At 38.8% G+C, this 16,995-nt stretch overlaps 1 protein-coding gene across 1 annotated transcript in view; it reads right to left on the bottom strand.

Annotated features, from left to right (window-relative positions):
- Window positions 1-16,995, bottom strand: part of RELN (reelin) — a 270,856-nt gene that overhangs the window by 146,889 nt on the left and 106,972 nt on the right. The window contains exons 4-6 of the mRNA XM_042872293.1: window positions 12,845-12,915; window positions 3,720-3,752; window positions 2,647-2,725 (exon numbers count right to left, since the gene is read on the bottom strand). Of these exons, the coding sequence (XP_042728227.1) occupies window positions 2,647-2,725; window positions 3,720-3,752; window positions 12,845-12,915 (183 nt within the window). The remainder of the gene's footprint in view (window positions 1-2,646; window positions 2,726-3,719; window positions 3,753-12,844; window positions 12,916-16,995) is intronic.

Below are 16,995 nucleotides of genomic sequence, written 5' to 3' on the forward strand. Positions count from 1 at the left end.
TCATGAATCCAAGAGTCATATTATTTCAGAATGAAGTGAGATCTTTGTAAAGTACACGGCAAATGTGATTAGAAGAGTGAGGAAATCTTTGCTTAAATAAACAAGTTTTTATGCTTCTAAAGTTTGGCAACTTTAGAAATAGTCACATTCTGACAGTACTGCTTGCTGGAAGACAGAAGTAGGAAACTCAGTAGGACACACCCCATATGGAAATCTCTGTGGTGGCTGAGTCCCAAGTAAATGAAAGAAAAGATGCTTCAGTTCCTGCATTCCCAATACAGAAGCCCTCCCTGTTTCCTCCTTCACTTGATGTTTCCTTGCCTGCTGCCTCTTCCTTTCCTCTTTCTTTCCCACTTCAATTTTTCCTGTTTTCTCTCTGTTACCAAACTGATTTTTATCAGGAACCCATTTCCAGATGTCGATTTTTCTGATTACAAAGAGCCCTATCCCATCCCTTCTTCTCTTTTCACCTCACACCTCCAGAAACACCCAAGGTTTTCCCTCTCATTTCCTGAGCCTCTGAAGGAACAAATGGCTGCTAGGTAGAATGTGTCTCGTAATGCATTACAAAGCTCAGAAATCTATATTAAAACAAGTAGACACTCTCAAAATCATACAGTGCCACTGTGCAAAATAGCTATTTGATGTGGGGTGGCACTCTAGCTCTGCTGGGACTCAGAATTAGGCACACACATAAGCTACAAAAGGCTCTGCTTGTGCACTTGGACTGTACGCATCTTGCTGGAGTTGTGTGTGCAGAGAGTGGTACAGGAGCTGTGACAATGCTAATCACACCAAGCCAGTGTTGCATAGGATCTGGGAAGAAAAGGCCAGAGGAAAATATTAACGTCTCTCTTTTCATCTTTACACAAATAATGGCTTCAGAAATTATTAGAGGGGCTTCGTCTAACTGGCCCCTGGTGACAAGGCGCTGCCGGAGGGTTGGTGCAGCAGGCAGCTGCTCTTGCGCTCAGAGCACAGAGGAGCAGAGCCAGAGCGGGGCTGGAAATCCTGCTCCAGCACTCACTGCAATTGTTTGTGATAAAGATGGGATTTTAGCAGCTGCCAGGGGAAAAACGCAATTTTAGGGGGGATGGTGTAAACTGCTAATAATCCCTGATTTAATTCCCACAAGACAACCAAATGAGAGTGAGCTTCCTGCCACTAAGCAGCTTGTCACTGGAGGGAGAGCTACTGTAGAAATTCTTTATGCAGAAAAGCTCATGACACCTCATTATAGTTTTATTTGTGCTCTACTTCCATTGAGCCTTGCCGAAGACATTGCCTTTCTGGTGTCATTACAAGAATATCAAGGCACCCATTGCAGGACTGCAGTGAGTTTTAGGACTCTCTCCAAGCACACTCCTCTACGCATTGACCCACCAGCCAAGGTGGGTCAAGGTTATTCCATAGAGACCACATCCAAATCTCAGAGACAAAAAGAGCAGGACACAAGGGCCTCTTTTAGACTGAAATTTCTCTGTTGAGACTTCTGAAAAGCAAGGATGAATTTGAAGATAAGAGAGCAATGAATAAATAAATTATGGAGGCTCCCAACAGACAGGCTCTCTGTGAGTTATGAGACATCTGCAGGGAAATAATGCCTCCTCTCATTTCCTTCCACTCAAGTCCATTTAACACGCTGCTGCTAAAGCTATCTACCTTGGCAGCTATTCTGTTACCCATTAAGAGTCCTTGATCTATTCATTCCCATAAAAAAAAAGAGTTGGTTATTTTTTTTTTTTTATATTACAGCATTCCAGGTCCTTAATGTGTCTGTCCAGAAAAACATTTAAAGAGAAAATACAAAAGGAACAAAAGGAGGGAAAATAGTAGGCACACACTAAAACCTGTTACAATAAATATATGCAAAAGAAAAATATCTGTAGCATTTCATAAACCATAATTTTTTTACATGAGATGGTGAAATGGAAAAGACCTGCACATATAGGAAACTGTGAGAGACCTTAATAAAAAGGAAAACTAAATTAGATTTAAAAGAACAAATGTATTCCTAAATAACAAATGCAGTAACTGCTAAAAGCACATTTTGCCTGAAAGAGATAAAGTAACTCACTAAGATATCCCTGTCTTGTATGAATGAAATTAATTAAATTAGTTACATTTATGAAATGAATTGAACTGAAATGAACTGAAATAAATTTCAACTCGAGTTGATTTTCTACTTTTAATATTTTGGAAGTATTTTATCTCAGTTTAAAATGAGTTTGACTACAGTTAGCTTCACCAGAAATACGTATTACATCAACAGGAAATGAAAAAATAATCAAAACAAAGAAATTTAAGCATTCAAATTCATCATCTTTTCCATTAAACGCTTTGATTTGAAGAAATCAACATTTTCACACAAAATCATTCACAGAGTTTTGCTCTACTCCTTGTATTTTTGCATTAATTCAAAATTTGAACTGAATAAGAATTTCCTGCTCACTTCAATGGACTTAAGAATTTCTCACTCAATCATTAATCAAGAAATTAACAAGCTAGTATATTTAGATCTTTAAGGAGCAAAGACATACATAAGGTTATAAAAATGTGAGCTGAGGTATCTGGGAATAAAATAATACTCTGTAATAATCGGAATGTCTTATTTACTAAGATGTGTGTAAAAAGTCTGAAACTCACCACATGCTAGGATTCAACTCTTGCTGATGGTACGAGTCAAAGTCATCTCGTAGGATAATGCTGTCACTGTGCATTTCAGCTAGAACAAAAGAAAGTGTCATATGCAAAAATCCAGTGTAATCACCTCCTGTTTTCCAGTTCTGACAAATACATGCTTAATGTTTTAACATCTGTTATTTCTTCTGAAAGTTCAGAAAAAAAAAACAACTTTCAAATCCAGAATTTGGAAGCACTGGAACAAGGGGAGATGAGAGGTCCTCATGAGAGTACTCTGTTTCTAAAAGTCAGGAGGTCCACTTGGGTAACTCATAAGCAAAAAGCCATGAGTTCATTGGGATTTTTCTGCTGCAGTCAGTGGAGGTGGAAGTAAAGGCAGATTCATTCAAGATGCCTAAGCTGTGAGTGAGATTACACAAGTGTTTCCAACCATTAGCCTGCAAGCTTCGGAATTCACCTTTTGCCCTAAGTTTACTGTTTCATTTATATGTAATGGCCAAAACATCCAAACCCTGAAACTTGTTCCAGTAGTTGTATTAAACAGACACTTTTTCTACAAATGCTTGCATGAAATGAATTAAGTGACTATCACCTTCTATTCAGACTGAACAAAGGTGCTGGAATCTCAGCTGCAATGACCAACTTGCAGTGACCAATGACCAAAGCTCAGCTGTTGCTGAGTACAAGTTAGTGCTCTGTGGCACTGCCCTGTTGCTGGGTGCACCTTGGAGGTGCACAGGGACAAAACCTTCCCAGTAACCCAGTGCTGGTGTGACAGCATTCTCCCACAGTGGAGGTTATTTGTCCTTATTCAAAAGGACGCTCTAACACAGAGCAAAAAATCTCTGCGGCGTGATGTACTCACACTGCAAAGGCTCAAAGGCAATAAATAAACAACAATAAAAATCACAGTGAAAAAAACAACTAATCAGAGTTAGACATAATTCAATTCATTTTATATGAGTTTCATTTTTATTTGAATTCCCCAGAGCTAGTTTCATGTGACCTTACGGATTGTTTATTGTAACAAAGTTAGTGTTTCTGAGTTTTGGTAGTAAGAATGACAAATCACCTACCTAGGTGAGGATGTAATGGAGCTTCTGTTGGAGCTGTGGAGAACAAAGACACACAGTGCATGAATATCTGCTGTGATCAGTGCTTAACTGCAGCATTAAAGATCAGTTTGGCATAAAACAAATTCTAGCAGCGTGTTCTACTAAGTCAACTCTTCAGACACTTTAATTATGAAAAAATATGACACATTGAGAGTTATACAAACATAATAGGAGCTAAAAATAAATAAATATTCTCTGGTTAAAATAAGCACCAATAATAAATGAAATATATAAACTTGTGCAGCAAGGGAAGAAAGATTACTTGTAGTCAAGGATTATGAAATATTAGAAACAGCTCAGAGTAAGATTCAGTAAGTTAATAATTTACTAGGGGAGTGGAAATTAAGTTGAATAAAAGAAATAAAGTCTAGGAGAGGCAAAAAAATCCATACTTTGACCATTTATTCTGCTCAATACTACATTTTACTAGGCACATTGCTGGAAGGAAAAACCCTACTTTACCTAGTGCAACAAAAAAGGGAGTATCTCAGCATATCACTGAATCAAACACTTATTTTTGAGCACATTTTTGTGTGCACTGCTGAACTAATTCCTTAGTAGATCCTTTCACAAAATAGTAGAATAAATTAATGACTCACTATACATGGGTATGTGCATTTGAAAGGACTAAACTTGATTGAGAAGCCATTTCCTAACACTTTGCAACAGGAATCTTGGTGTAAAGTTACACAAATGAAAACGGAACATAAATATATATATAAACAAAGAATTCAGGACAGGTAGAACAGAATGGTAGATACTGCATAGTAGCTACTACATCGACGACTTCATCCAGTCTTAAATCCCAAATATGTTACATGTCATTCAAAGAGTGCTTATCAGTGAGCTCATGGGAAGCAGCTATCTTGTTTGCCTCTCAGTACCTCATAAAAGTGGCTATATTTCTAGCTGTGTGTTGTACTTCAGAAAACAGAACACAGGTAAAAGAAAAAAGATGATTCTGAGTTTCTTGTTGAGCATTGACCTAAATCATATTATAGTCCTGATTTCTTTATTATATGGCAAAAAAATTACTGAAATACTGCAATTTTTGTCACAGCAACTGATCAATTTTTAAAAATTTAGAAAAAAATTAGAAATGAATGCAGCAAGCTGTGTAGGGCCCTCACACATCATCATCCAAGAAAAAACTCAGAAATTCCATTTTTTATCTTCCTGTTTTCTCCTTAACCATTTGATTTGCTTAGAGGCACGACATTTTGTAATGAAATTGCAATATTCCATGGGAATGATGGTGATTAAGAGGATGGAGCAAGAAACAAGCGAGGTATCTGCAGATCAGAAAAGGATGGCAAGCAGTGTGGGTTTAGCTCAGGCAGGCGGCTTTGCCTCAGCTGACTTACAACAGGAGACTGCCATCTTTTACACCATCAAGTAACCAGACAGTGCAACATGGCCACTGAAAGCTTCACTGCAGCAGAGAGCAGGGACATTCTTAAGGGACTTATGTTGTAAAGAAATTGCAGATAGGAAAGAAATATGAAATGTTTTTTTTCTTTTGCATCTAACAGGACACAAGGACTCAAATTGCACCAGAGGAAGTTTAGATGGTGGGAAGAATTTCTACATGGAAAGAGCAGTTCAGCATTAGAAAAGGCTGCCCAGGAAGGTGATGAAGTCACTACCTCTGGAGGAATTGAAGAGATGTGTGGATGTGGTGCTTACGGATGTGTTTTAGTAGTGGACTTGTAGTGTCAGGTGATGGCTGGATTTGATGAGCTTAAGGATCTTAAAGGCCTCAAAGATTCTGTGATTTTATGATTCTAACACACTGTATTTTTACACAAGAAAATGATTCACGTAAAGGTGTGAGAAGCAGCCAACTTGTCTTCCTGAGCAGAAATGCTGATTATGAATAGCAGTGGCCCAGACTTCTCATCACGACTTTATACAAGCTGGAGCAATTGGACACCAACTGCAAGCTAGATCTTAGCATTGCCTCCATGGTAATGCTGGTGGATACTGCCCAGGAAAAGGCAGCATTGTTCTTCTCCACGGAGGCATGTATATACTTCTTAGAAGACTTAGAAACTCTTTGCATAGAAAAAATGGATTAACTTGGATTAGCGGAATTGTTTCCTAGGTAGAACAATGCAGCTGCTCTGTTTGTTGTTTTGTTTTTTTTTTTGCCTGCAGAAAAGGAAATACACTGTGGTGTGAGATTTGAAATAGTCTTGATGTTGCTAGTGGTTAAGCCTAAAATAAGACCTCTGTCTCTGATGCTCTGTATTAACCCTTTTCATTAGTTCTGGGTCATCACAAGGGGGGATCTGTAAGGACAGGCGTGGCTGAGAGCTGCTGCTGATGCTCTTCTACGAGAAGAATGGTCACGTCAGGCCAGGTCACGGACAGACTTGTTAGCTGGCTGAGCAAATTTCATTAGCCTGCGAGAGAAACTCAATTGAAAGAGACGTTCCTCTCCAACAAAAGCAATTCAGACCTCAAAATTAAATGAAAGACTAAATTCTTATTCATCTCAGGTTGCTTGGTATTGCTCTTTGGAAGCTTTGTGCAGAAGGCAATCGAGCCTCGGGTGCACGCTATCACTAATGGTACTTTCTGAATTTACACAAAATTTCATTATTCAGCCACAATGTACAAGCACAGGACAAACTTGCATTTTTTATATTTACAAATTTTTTTGCTTTCAGCATTATTTTAAAAATTATAACTAGCCATTTATACAGCATTTGATTTTTCCTAAAAGGCCTTTTCAATTATGTGCATTGTATACAGCAAAACAAAATTGCTTACCAATAGACTGAAATGAAGGGAATTGTGAACATACGTAATATTACTACTAACCACTCATTTAAAAAACTGCATGTGCAGTTAAGCAAACACTTGGTGTTGGACAAAAGGCTGTTCTTACAAATAAAGATTTTATGAGGAGGAGGTTGATTTTGTTCCCCAAGTCTCCATAGGATCTCAGAAGCCCAAGCATTTTTGCCTCAGGTATTCCTCCATCTAATTTGTAATTCAATTTCTAGAGCTGAATACAACAAAAGACTGTGAAGTTACCACTTAATGAGTGATGATCCTAGACTTTAATCTCCCTAAGAATAGTTCCTGTATTACATTTTACATTTCATTGCAAAACACCACTGTGTTAGTCCTCAAGTGTTGTAGTTAAGGTCCTCAAAATATTATAAATTTAAAACATCACAGAAAATTAGAAGTATTTTCTTCTGTCTTTTTTCATCCACTCACAGAACTACTTATTTTTAAACAGTGCAGATTGTACAGTGGGCCATACAATATGACTGAAGTAAAACAGAATTTCCTTACATAAAATGAGAAAGCTAAAAAACTATTACACAGTGCAGAGTAACCAAGGACTGCAAAGATCAAAATTAAAAGAAAAAACTACAGTACTTCAGACTGAGAGAGGAAAAAATGCTATTGTAGTATACATTTTAAACCATGATTCACTTAGATAGTGACACATGATTGAGTGGTCTGAAATTCAGAAACAGTACTTGTGTGGCTTAACAATGTATATTAGCTTGAATGAGAATTTGTTCCCTTTAAGAAATTTTAAAGTAAAAGAATTTATTATTAGATTTTAAACCAGTACCCAAGGTATGTACAGAGCTTTACAAGAGGTGAATTGTACTGGGTAAAGAAAGGAAACTGAGCTCGATAGAGCTCACAGTCTAAGAGGCATGAACAAATACAATACGAGAAAATGTAAGGAAATGTAGGATGCTTGCCTTGTAAGGCGAGGCAATCTTTTTGGTAAGGAAAGCATAGAAAAAAAAGTATACAATACAGTATACAATACAAAGTGATTCAGAGAGAGAAAGGCCACAGTCAAACTGGAAGCGTGAGAAACTCAAAGTATTGGAGAATTCAAAAGTCAATAGGGTCATTGTGGGGCTCTGTGTCCATAAAATGAGGGAGAATGAAGGCATCTTTTGGAGTAAAAGGTTAACATTTTCTGTGGATGAAGTAAGGCTAATGAAAGGTTAACAACAATTAAAATAATACAAAAGTATGTCCTAGTATGGATGAACTAGAGGGGAGGAAAATAAGAAAGAAGTTGCAAGGAAATGTCAGCTCACTCTAGAGGGGCTGGTATATATGGAGGGAAACAAGATTCGTTGCTGAGCCTGATGCTAATGGAAAAATCAGAACGAAAATAATGAAATATGATAATGGCTAATGATTAAGCAAAATGAATATTCAACCTGAAAAGAAGAGCTAGCATATTAGAAATTAAACATATGTTCCAGTTACATCAGTTTGTACCATTGACGCACATATTCCATAGACCTGTGTGGTCAACCAAGTGAACAGGGATAGGTAGGAAATATAGCTTAAGAAGATATTCCAAAAACATTCCTAAAACTCCTTCGAATTAAATACCTTTTTTTTTTTTTTAAATTTTGGACTTTATTATTTTCAATATAAAGCTAATTTCAGAAACACAAATGTCCCAGAAAAGCATCAAACACCAAGTTCAACAAGCAGCAGCCATTAGATGTCACTCAGCAATTCATCATAAATGAAAGGTGCAGAAAGGTGTATATCGAATCTCCTCATTAGCAGCCAGATGAAGATGAAAAAGAAAACCAAACCCAAATATTTTTGTTTAGAATCTTGCCAATACTTTCTCTCCACTGGTAAGCAAAGTTGCTGTTGGAGGTGAGGCTGAGCATTCCTCTAGAGAGAGTCAGCGTGTTGCCCGAGGGCTGCATCATTCTTGCTGACACATAAGCCAAGGAGCAATATGTCAGCCTTGAACTTCATTCTTCTGTAAAGTACTACTCTGGTCAGGCCGGAGACCCTGCAATCTGTTTCATATTTGTTTTTCAAAGTGTTCTTCAATCCATATTTACAAGGTACAAAACATGCCTAAAAGATCTGCAAACATTCAGGCAGAAGCTATCAAATCAAAGGGAACCTGGGCCAGTTCTCATCATTTACTTTCACATGGATTCATCTCTCAGAGCAGGCAGTGGTTTCTTACAAAAGGAATATCACTTCTACCATTAGTGGTGTTGAATACGAGACTGTATACAATTCTGGGAATTTTGCTGAAAGAAGTGTTTCTGCACTAGAAGGGAGTAACAATACCCTTCTTCATTTCCATAAGTTTTATGGTTCTGATTCTCCTCCACTCAGGCAGAACTAAATGACAAGCTGACATTCTATGATATGATTCTGTAACATGCTCACAAATCTCCCAGCGTGGTCTTTATGCCAAAGAACTGTACTACTAGCCCAAAGGTACAAAGGGACCTGGGACAACAGTCCCTTAGCCCTTTCACACCAGTCGGGGTGCCAACTGCCTCCATCCCTGCACCATGAGCTCTTTCTCCAACACCACTGCTGTTCTCATACAGAGCTGATGGTCTCCCAAGTTCCACAGCGCAGTGCAGCCAGGTCTCATCTTTAGCCAGCTCCATTTTAATTACACTAGTGTTTTTTTAGTGTAAGATTTTTATTCCACCCAAGACAAGAATAAATATGAATAAATCTGTACTAGTTTACCTTACCAATCTGTAAGGTTACCTTGTTTTTTGCTCATTTTGCTATTAGATAACAAGTTAAATATATTGCTAAAGATACTATTAACGGTATCAAAATGATGATAACTATCATCAGTCATTAACACTCTTACTTTTCCTTGCCCGAATTTATAACACATCTACATTTTCTGTTTTGGCTTGTAAATTTTTTTGTTTTCTTGTCTGTTTTTATGTTTCCTTTTCTCTTTAATATCTTCTTCAAGATTTATATAAACTTTAAAGCACACATCAGTTCTCAAAGATCTCTCTAGCTTCTTCAAATATTTATTGTACGCTGAACACATAGCTTTTCAAGTGATTGTGTCTTTCCCTGTGGCATCTTTCCTTACTCCATTTACATTATACATAGGGCTGTTGGTTTGGCATTGCCATTCCTTAACACTACCCTTTATCATCCTCTAATTCACTTCCAAATAAGAAATACACTTCCTTTTCACTGCACAAATCCCATTAACTCTATTAGGATTTACTAATGCACATCTAAGGGTAGACAGCCACAGCAATCATGATTTCTGAGATTCTGTGCTTGTTTCATGTCTTCATGTATATCCTTTATACTAGTTATTACGAAGGCTGCTATCACCTCTGGTGAATAATTATTATAAAAATGTTGTGTAATAAATCTATAAAGTTTCCCTTTGGTTTTATGTGGCACATTTTTCACTTCAGCCTTTCAGTTAAGTAATGCTTAGAGCCAGAAACAGACCTTAAAACCCCACTTCCGTCAATCTTTCTTGCTGTTTTGCATTTTTATCTTCACTTCTAAATAAACACACTAATTCTTTCTGAAATAATCCTTTATATTATCAGTGTTGCTGAGATTGTGATTGTCTGCATGGAGTTAAAGTGAGGTTTGCTTCAAAGAAAGCATCTTTTCTTTAAAATGGAAAATCAATGTTAATAGTGTAAGAGTTGTAATAGTTCTCACTGGTAAGGAAGACCAATGCAATGCACACTGTCTGCTTAGGAAATAAAAAAAGGGCAGAGGGAAGCCTGGTGCTGGACAGGACTGGAAGGACAACAGGCAACAGAGCTTTTGACCAGATGAGTCAGGAAAACTGGCAGCTGGACAGAAATCTGTCCAAAGCTCTGAGAAGCTGGCATGCTGGAATTTCAAAGGAATTAACTTATTCATGGCTGCCATAGACTGTGGGCTGCTTATAAAACTGCACCTCGGGATGACCCTTGATTAAGACAAACCTGATGGTGGTGGAGTTACCACCATATTTTCAAACATTCTGGAGAATACAAATCCACAGTTATTTAGTACTCTTTGAACAAAGTAAAGAAAATTGGTGGGAACGTTACGGAAAAAAAACCACAGAAGTTGTTGAGGATTTGGGAGATGACAACAAGATGGGGAAGCTGGAGGCCTCTTGAGGGATATGGTGCTGGACATGATTCTCTGTGTTTGTGTAGTGGAGAAGGTAGAGGCATAGCCACAGTGAAGCCCAGGTTTGGCACAGCTCATTGTCTTCCATTCCCTGCATACAGCCAATAAACAAATCCCATTTTCTCTTTATGCTGTGGAGTCCCTGAGTGCTCTGAGACTGCATGTAGTATCATCAGGAGTTATTGTTCTAATCCACACAAGTATTGTCAAATTGTTGATTTAAGGTTGAGTTATGCTCTGAAATTGGGGAAGTGTAAAACAGCAGAGGGAAAAATTACAGTGTACATTGCCAGCTCTGCTAGCAAAGACTTCTTGTATAGCATCTCAGAAACAAGGACTGTCAAAACCTGTACTGATTGATTTCCACTCGCTACTCTCTGCTTATCAAGGTATTTTCTTCTGTCAGGGGGAATCCTGTTGCTTTGCCCATATTCTCCTTGACCACACTACCAGCTCTGATACTGGTGGTTATATGTTTCCTCTTGTCTTGCTTGCCTATAGCTTTCATTGTGCTGATAACTGCCAGTGCTCTGGCTCCCTCTCACTCTTCCCTCAATATGTCTCATACTTAACGTGTCCTTTCCTTTCCTGTTCTGATCACTGCAGGCTCTGCCTTTGGCACTGGGCTTGTTACGCAGCAACAATAGAGAAATTCACCTCTGTATGAGACTTTTTACAATTTTATGCTAATAACTGTATCAATTTTTTCACTCTCATGTCTATCCAGCAAGTAGCCCATGTGACATATCCTCACCATTCTCCTTAACACATCCCAAATGGCGTTCCTGACTCCTTTTCTCAAATCTCCTTATACCAGCCACAAAACGTGACACCTGTACAATTTATCTCCTGTTCTGAATACCAAAGACTTTTTTGTAATTTCACCATAGATTTTTCCTTCCACACAGTAAAACACTGATACCTGCTGTGTCCAATCACCTTCCATCCAGATCATTATCACACTCCCTTCTGATTGCCAACACCTGTGTCACACTGCTCTAATTTATTCAAAATATATTTAATTCTAACTTCTGAGCTTGTTAGCTGGTATCTTCAGTCACCTCTCTGAATTCCCCTGTTTCCCATTGAAATATTAAAATACTGAAAACTCACACGCTGGAACTGAAAACTGAAATGTTTTGCCCTCACTGTCACAGAGGTACAATTCATACTTCATTCACACCTCAATAAATCCTTCTCAATAATGTCCAACAATTTCCTGCTACAAAACTATGGCACAGATATTCCTAAGCTCATATGAAAAAGAAATACTAAGTAGGCCTAAAAGTATGTATTTTAATTTTACTTGTTTGTTTAAATGACAACAAATTTGTAATATTGAAATGTTTATTTTAGACTGATTTGGCCCATGTCTCTCTTCATGTGGAAATATCCCTGAAATTCTGCAGAGCAAACTGTATCATAGAAATCACACAACACAGATATTCCTTTCTCCCCTATCCATGGAGATTATGGAAGTAGTCACCAGAAGTGATGGATACCTTCCGGACTTCCCACTGCTTTAATGAACCACATTCAAAGCCATGCATCGCTGGTAGGCAACAACTCTTAACAGGACACTTATTTTGAGGTTATTCATCAAAAGCCTGTATATGATAAGCTGCGCAATTAGATTTTCAAATAGATTTTCAGCGTAAGTCAAACATTTTGTTTTGCTTTAAAAATGATCAAAAGTTGTTGGTGAAGGGCAAAAATATGATGGCCTCCTTTCACAAAAAGGGAAGGAAGGTTCTTCGCAAAGCTGCTCGTGAGCAGGGTGGTAAATGAAGCTTTTGCTGTAGGCAGGCTGCATTCTTTTCTTGTTGCTAATGCAGCTATTGTTAATACTCAGCTTGTGGTGCTGAGAGTAAACCAAAGACAGTTGTTATAAGCTGAATTTAATGGTATAAAGCAATAAGATGTACTTCATATTCTTCAATGTTCAGACAGGACAGAATTCTGGATTTCCCAGATCAATAATCAGAGATGTGCAACCACAGAGAGAGTTGGTTTTGAGAATACAGGGAAGGTCCTGACTATAATTTTCTCAAATTCCTTTTGTGATGAGTAACACTGGCATGCAAGTACAATGGAAAACCACATTTACCAGATATTTTTAAATTAATGGCTGCTCTTACCTCCCTGCTCACACAGTTGTTGCGCTAAGGCATCCTTGAATATAACTTGGCCCCTATGAGTAGCTGTAGCCCTGTGGACATAAAAAAAAGACAACAATAAATAATGTAGCATACACATCTATATATGCATGTGCATGAGTAATTAAATCAGAAGTCCGATTCTACTTTCTGCCTGTGCTCTTCTTTCTTCACTCTTTGTTTTTAAACTTGTAGAACAATTCATGGGACTTTTTCTGTATATAGCAAAAGAAAAATTCACACAGGCATTCAATGAGAGACATGAGTAAGAGCAGCCACATCACAGAACTTGGCTTATTGCTTTGCCTGAGAAAGCATCTCTGCCTCAGAGCAGAAAAGAAGAAATGTTTGCAGAGTTACAGTCCTGGAAAGTTAATATCCACATGATCCAGTGAGCTATAGCAATACTGTAACATGCTGGGTATAAAGGTAGAGATTGAATGGTTCCCAGAAATCCTTTCTGAAAACAAGGAAAACTTGTCCAAATAAGGAGAACCTGCACTGCCCATCCTCTGACTGTTCATTTTCTGAACAACACCCCACCTTCTTGGTCTTTGCCTGTCCTTCTCTTTCTATCTCCATCTCTGAGGAAGTGATACACCTGCAGCTGCACAGAGTTTCTGTACTAGAGGTACTATCAGTTTTGTCTAAAGAATAAATATTTCCAATTAACAATTCACAGCTAACAGGCCAGCTAATGTACCTTGAAGAAAGATGCATAATTTTGTTTTCTTCTAATCGGCCAGAGATCCAGTGCAATTTGATATGCTCTTCTCTTACAGTGCTACGCTAACAGCACTGGTTATTCTTTATTTCCAATTGCTTAATTCATCTCTCATTCCTAACTGTGATGTTACAACTTAATTTCATCTTGCTGATTTCAAAACATTTCAGTATTTATCAATTGACTCTGATTTCCAATTTCTTGCAGCCAAAGTTCTTTCATACACACTCTTCCTACACGTTCTTCACCCTTTCCATCTCAGTAATGGAAATAATTAACAGATTGTCCCTTGAAGCAGTCTCAGTCCAACAGTAAGATACTGAAAGCAACCTTATGAGAATGATTTTTCAGGCAACTGTGTGCCACTTCTAATGGATCACACCTGGCTTGCTTATGAAACTGTCAGGAAAGAGCATAACATCTTGGTCTGTAGAGGAAACTCAACATATGTAGTTTTTCCCTCAGCTATTGTGCCAGCTACACTGACAGCGTAGAGCAATAAAATACATCTAATATTACGTTTTTCAGATACAGAGGATCCTCAAGGTAAAACTCATCTGCAAGCTACCAAACAGGAGTAAATGAAAACTCCATTGGGATCTAATTTGTATCTTGCTTAATTAGGAAAATTATATTTTCCTGTACTCCTATGTCCAGAAAAGTAATATTATGGCCACTGATGCTTTTAGGGCACTCAGGCTACTCCCTTCTCTGTGCATGTTGTTTTTTCTGCAGCTTGGACTTTTCAGAGGCATAGGAGAATCTGGAGAGGAGCCTCACCAGGTAATGATATTATTTTGGGCACAGAGCTGGGATCATGTTCATAATATAAAGTTTTGATCCCTACCACGCTCATTATGGAACTATTTTAGGATTTCAAACACAGAGTCAGCAGCCAGTATGGTCTAAATTTTGATGTGTCCATTATCCCCTGTTTGATAGTTGACAGGAGCCAATTATTGCTGCTTCATAGCAGGAGCAACCTGTGCCCAAGGTCAGCAATACTTTTCACGACAGGCACCAGTTCCTGCAGCACATACTCCCGGTAGCTCCACTTTTGCAATGGAATATGCATGAGTTCTGCACCAGAGCCAGAGCAGTTTCAGAGAACTACAAAGGGCAATGCTTCTGTCTTTTTTCCAGTGCTAACTTCTTGCTTTTCCCTCTATTTATGCATTACACGTGGAGCAAATGCCAGTAATGAGGTGCAATTATGCAGCAACTAAAATACTTTCAGAATGGAGTGCAAGATGTACCTTTCCTGCATTGAATTGCCACTGCTAGTGATAATAAAATCATAAAATCATTTGCAGGGACTGTTAAAGGTCATCTAGACCAACTCCCCTGCAATGAACAAGTACACCTACAGCTAGAACAGGTTGCTCAGAGCCCGGTCCAGCCTGATCTTAGATGTATCCAGGGATGGGGCATCCACCACCTCTCTGGGCAACCTGTGCCAGTGCTTCACCACCCTTATTGTAAAAACTGTTTCCTTACATCCAGTCTAAATCTGTTAGTTTGAAGCAATTTCCCCCTTTCCTATCACAACCAAACCTTCTAAACAGACTCTCCCTTTCTTTTTTACTGCCCCCTCTCCCCCATCATTAGATACCGAAAGGCTGTGCTGAGGTCTTCCCTAAGCCTTCTCTTATCCAGGCTGAACTGCCCCAGTTCTCTCAAAATGTCCTCGTAACAGAGATGTTCCATCCCTTGGATCATTTTTGTGGCCCTCCTCTGGAAGTGCTGTAATGGGTCCATACCTCTCCTGTACAAAGGACTTTACATGCAGACACTCTCCAACCGAGATCTCACCAGCACAAGGTAGACCAGAGTTCCTCCCTGATGGGTAGCTTAACAGAAAGTGATCATGAATTTGTACATTTATCTTTAAAAAATGTGTAACATACCCAAAACCATATTGATCCCCAGACGGACTCTCAGGTCTAAAGCAACACAAGGTTTATGGGAATTATAATAAAAATAACATTGGCAACATCTACAACAGCTTTAGCAGAGAAATAAATTTATTTCAACAATTAATTACAGGGGCTTGTTTTCTTGACATAGATGCCTATAACTGACTTCTGTTTTTCAAAAGTTTCTGTACAGTCCTCAGTGTAGTTAAATACCACGTAGATGAAAGCACTTGCTAAATATTAATTGGTTTTACTCCTAACCACCTGTAGTCCTGCTGTCACTCTATGGTAACTACTTCTAGCATATGGCCAACTGACCAAACAAGCACAGCCGAAAGGCAGCATGCATGCTTCTTGTGCCCCAAGGCAACTCCTTGCTATGAACCAGTCTTTCCCAGGGGGTGAATAATAAAAGAAAAAAGGATGGGAAAAGGAACATCCTGACATGGTAAGTGAGTGCTTTGAAAGAAAAACAACTTAGAGGTAATAAGATTCCTCTATACATTAACTTCACGCCTCCATTAGCCTAGATGAATCTGTCTGCTTGGGGCTATGTAAGAGAGAAGGGAAAATGTGTTTTTAACAGCAGCCAGAGAAGATAAACTGCTGAGAGAGGACAAAAGGACTCTTAGCAGAGGAAGGCTCTATCTGGCTAAGAGGCTTGCTATCACTTCAAGACATCACCAATTATCACAGAATCACAGAATTGTAGGGGTTGGAAGGGACCTCCAGAGATCATCGAGTCCAACCCCCACGCTTTGTCTCTAGGAATTCTGTAATGAACTTCACTTCCTCAAGGTGAAAACAGGCAGTAACAAAGACTTTCAGACTGTCACCAAAAAGGAGAAAAGAAACATGATCTTCCGAATTCACACTTGAATTATATATAGTCTATGTCACCTGTGAAGGAGAATGGGGAGGACCACTGTACTAATAAGTTTGAAATCTCTGTTCATATGCAGCACTGCCAGCTCCCATGTATGCACCCTAAGTGACATAATTTTGTCCCCTGTGCAATTATAGAAATTGTTCAAGCCCTCGGGCAGTTTGGGAGAAGCAAGTCTGAAGATGTTCACATCCACTTTCATCTTCCCTCTGCTCTTACAGGGACTGGCAGCATCATTCCCTCAGAGGGGAAAGTACCAGCAGAGAGGTCTTCAGGAGGCATTGGGAATGTAGATTTCCTGCAGTAAACTACCCCATTTCATGATAGACAGTTCAGACAGGTTTTCAACAGGATCGCGGAAAACAAGCTTATAGAATCGTAGAATCACTGAATGGTTTAGGCTGGAAAGGACCTTAAAACTAATCTAGCTGCAATCCCATGCCACAGGCACGATTTTCAACCAACAGATCAAGCTGCCCAGAGCCACTGAATGCCTCCAAGGATTGAGCACTTCAGCTTCCATTTGACAAAAAACCACACTGATTAAAGAGCAGGAGTTTGATGTGTGCATTCTAAAACCACGGTTTTGACTCTGCCCCTCTCCCCC

This window comes from Lagopus leucura, unplaced genomic scaffold (genome assembly GCF_019238085.1).
Source record: "Lagopus leucura isolate 7727_CA_CO unplaced genomic scaffold, USGS_WTPT01 Super-Scaffold_100008, whole genome shotgun sequence".
In the NCBI taxonomy this organism is placed as follows: Eukaryota; Metazoa; Chordata; class Aves; order Galliformes; family Phasianidae; genus Lagopus; species Lagopus leucura.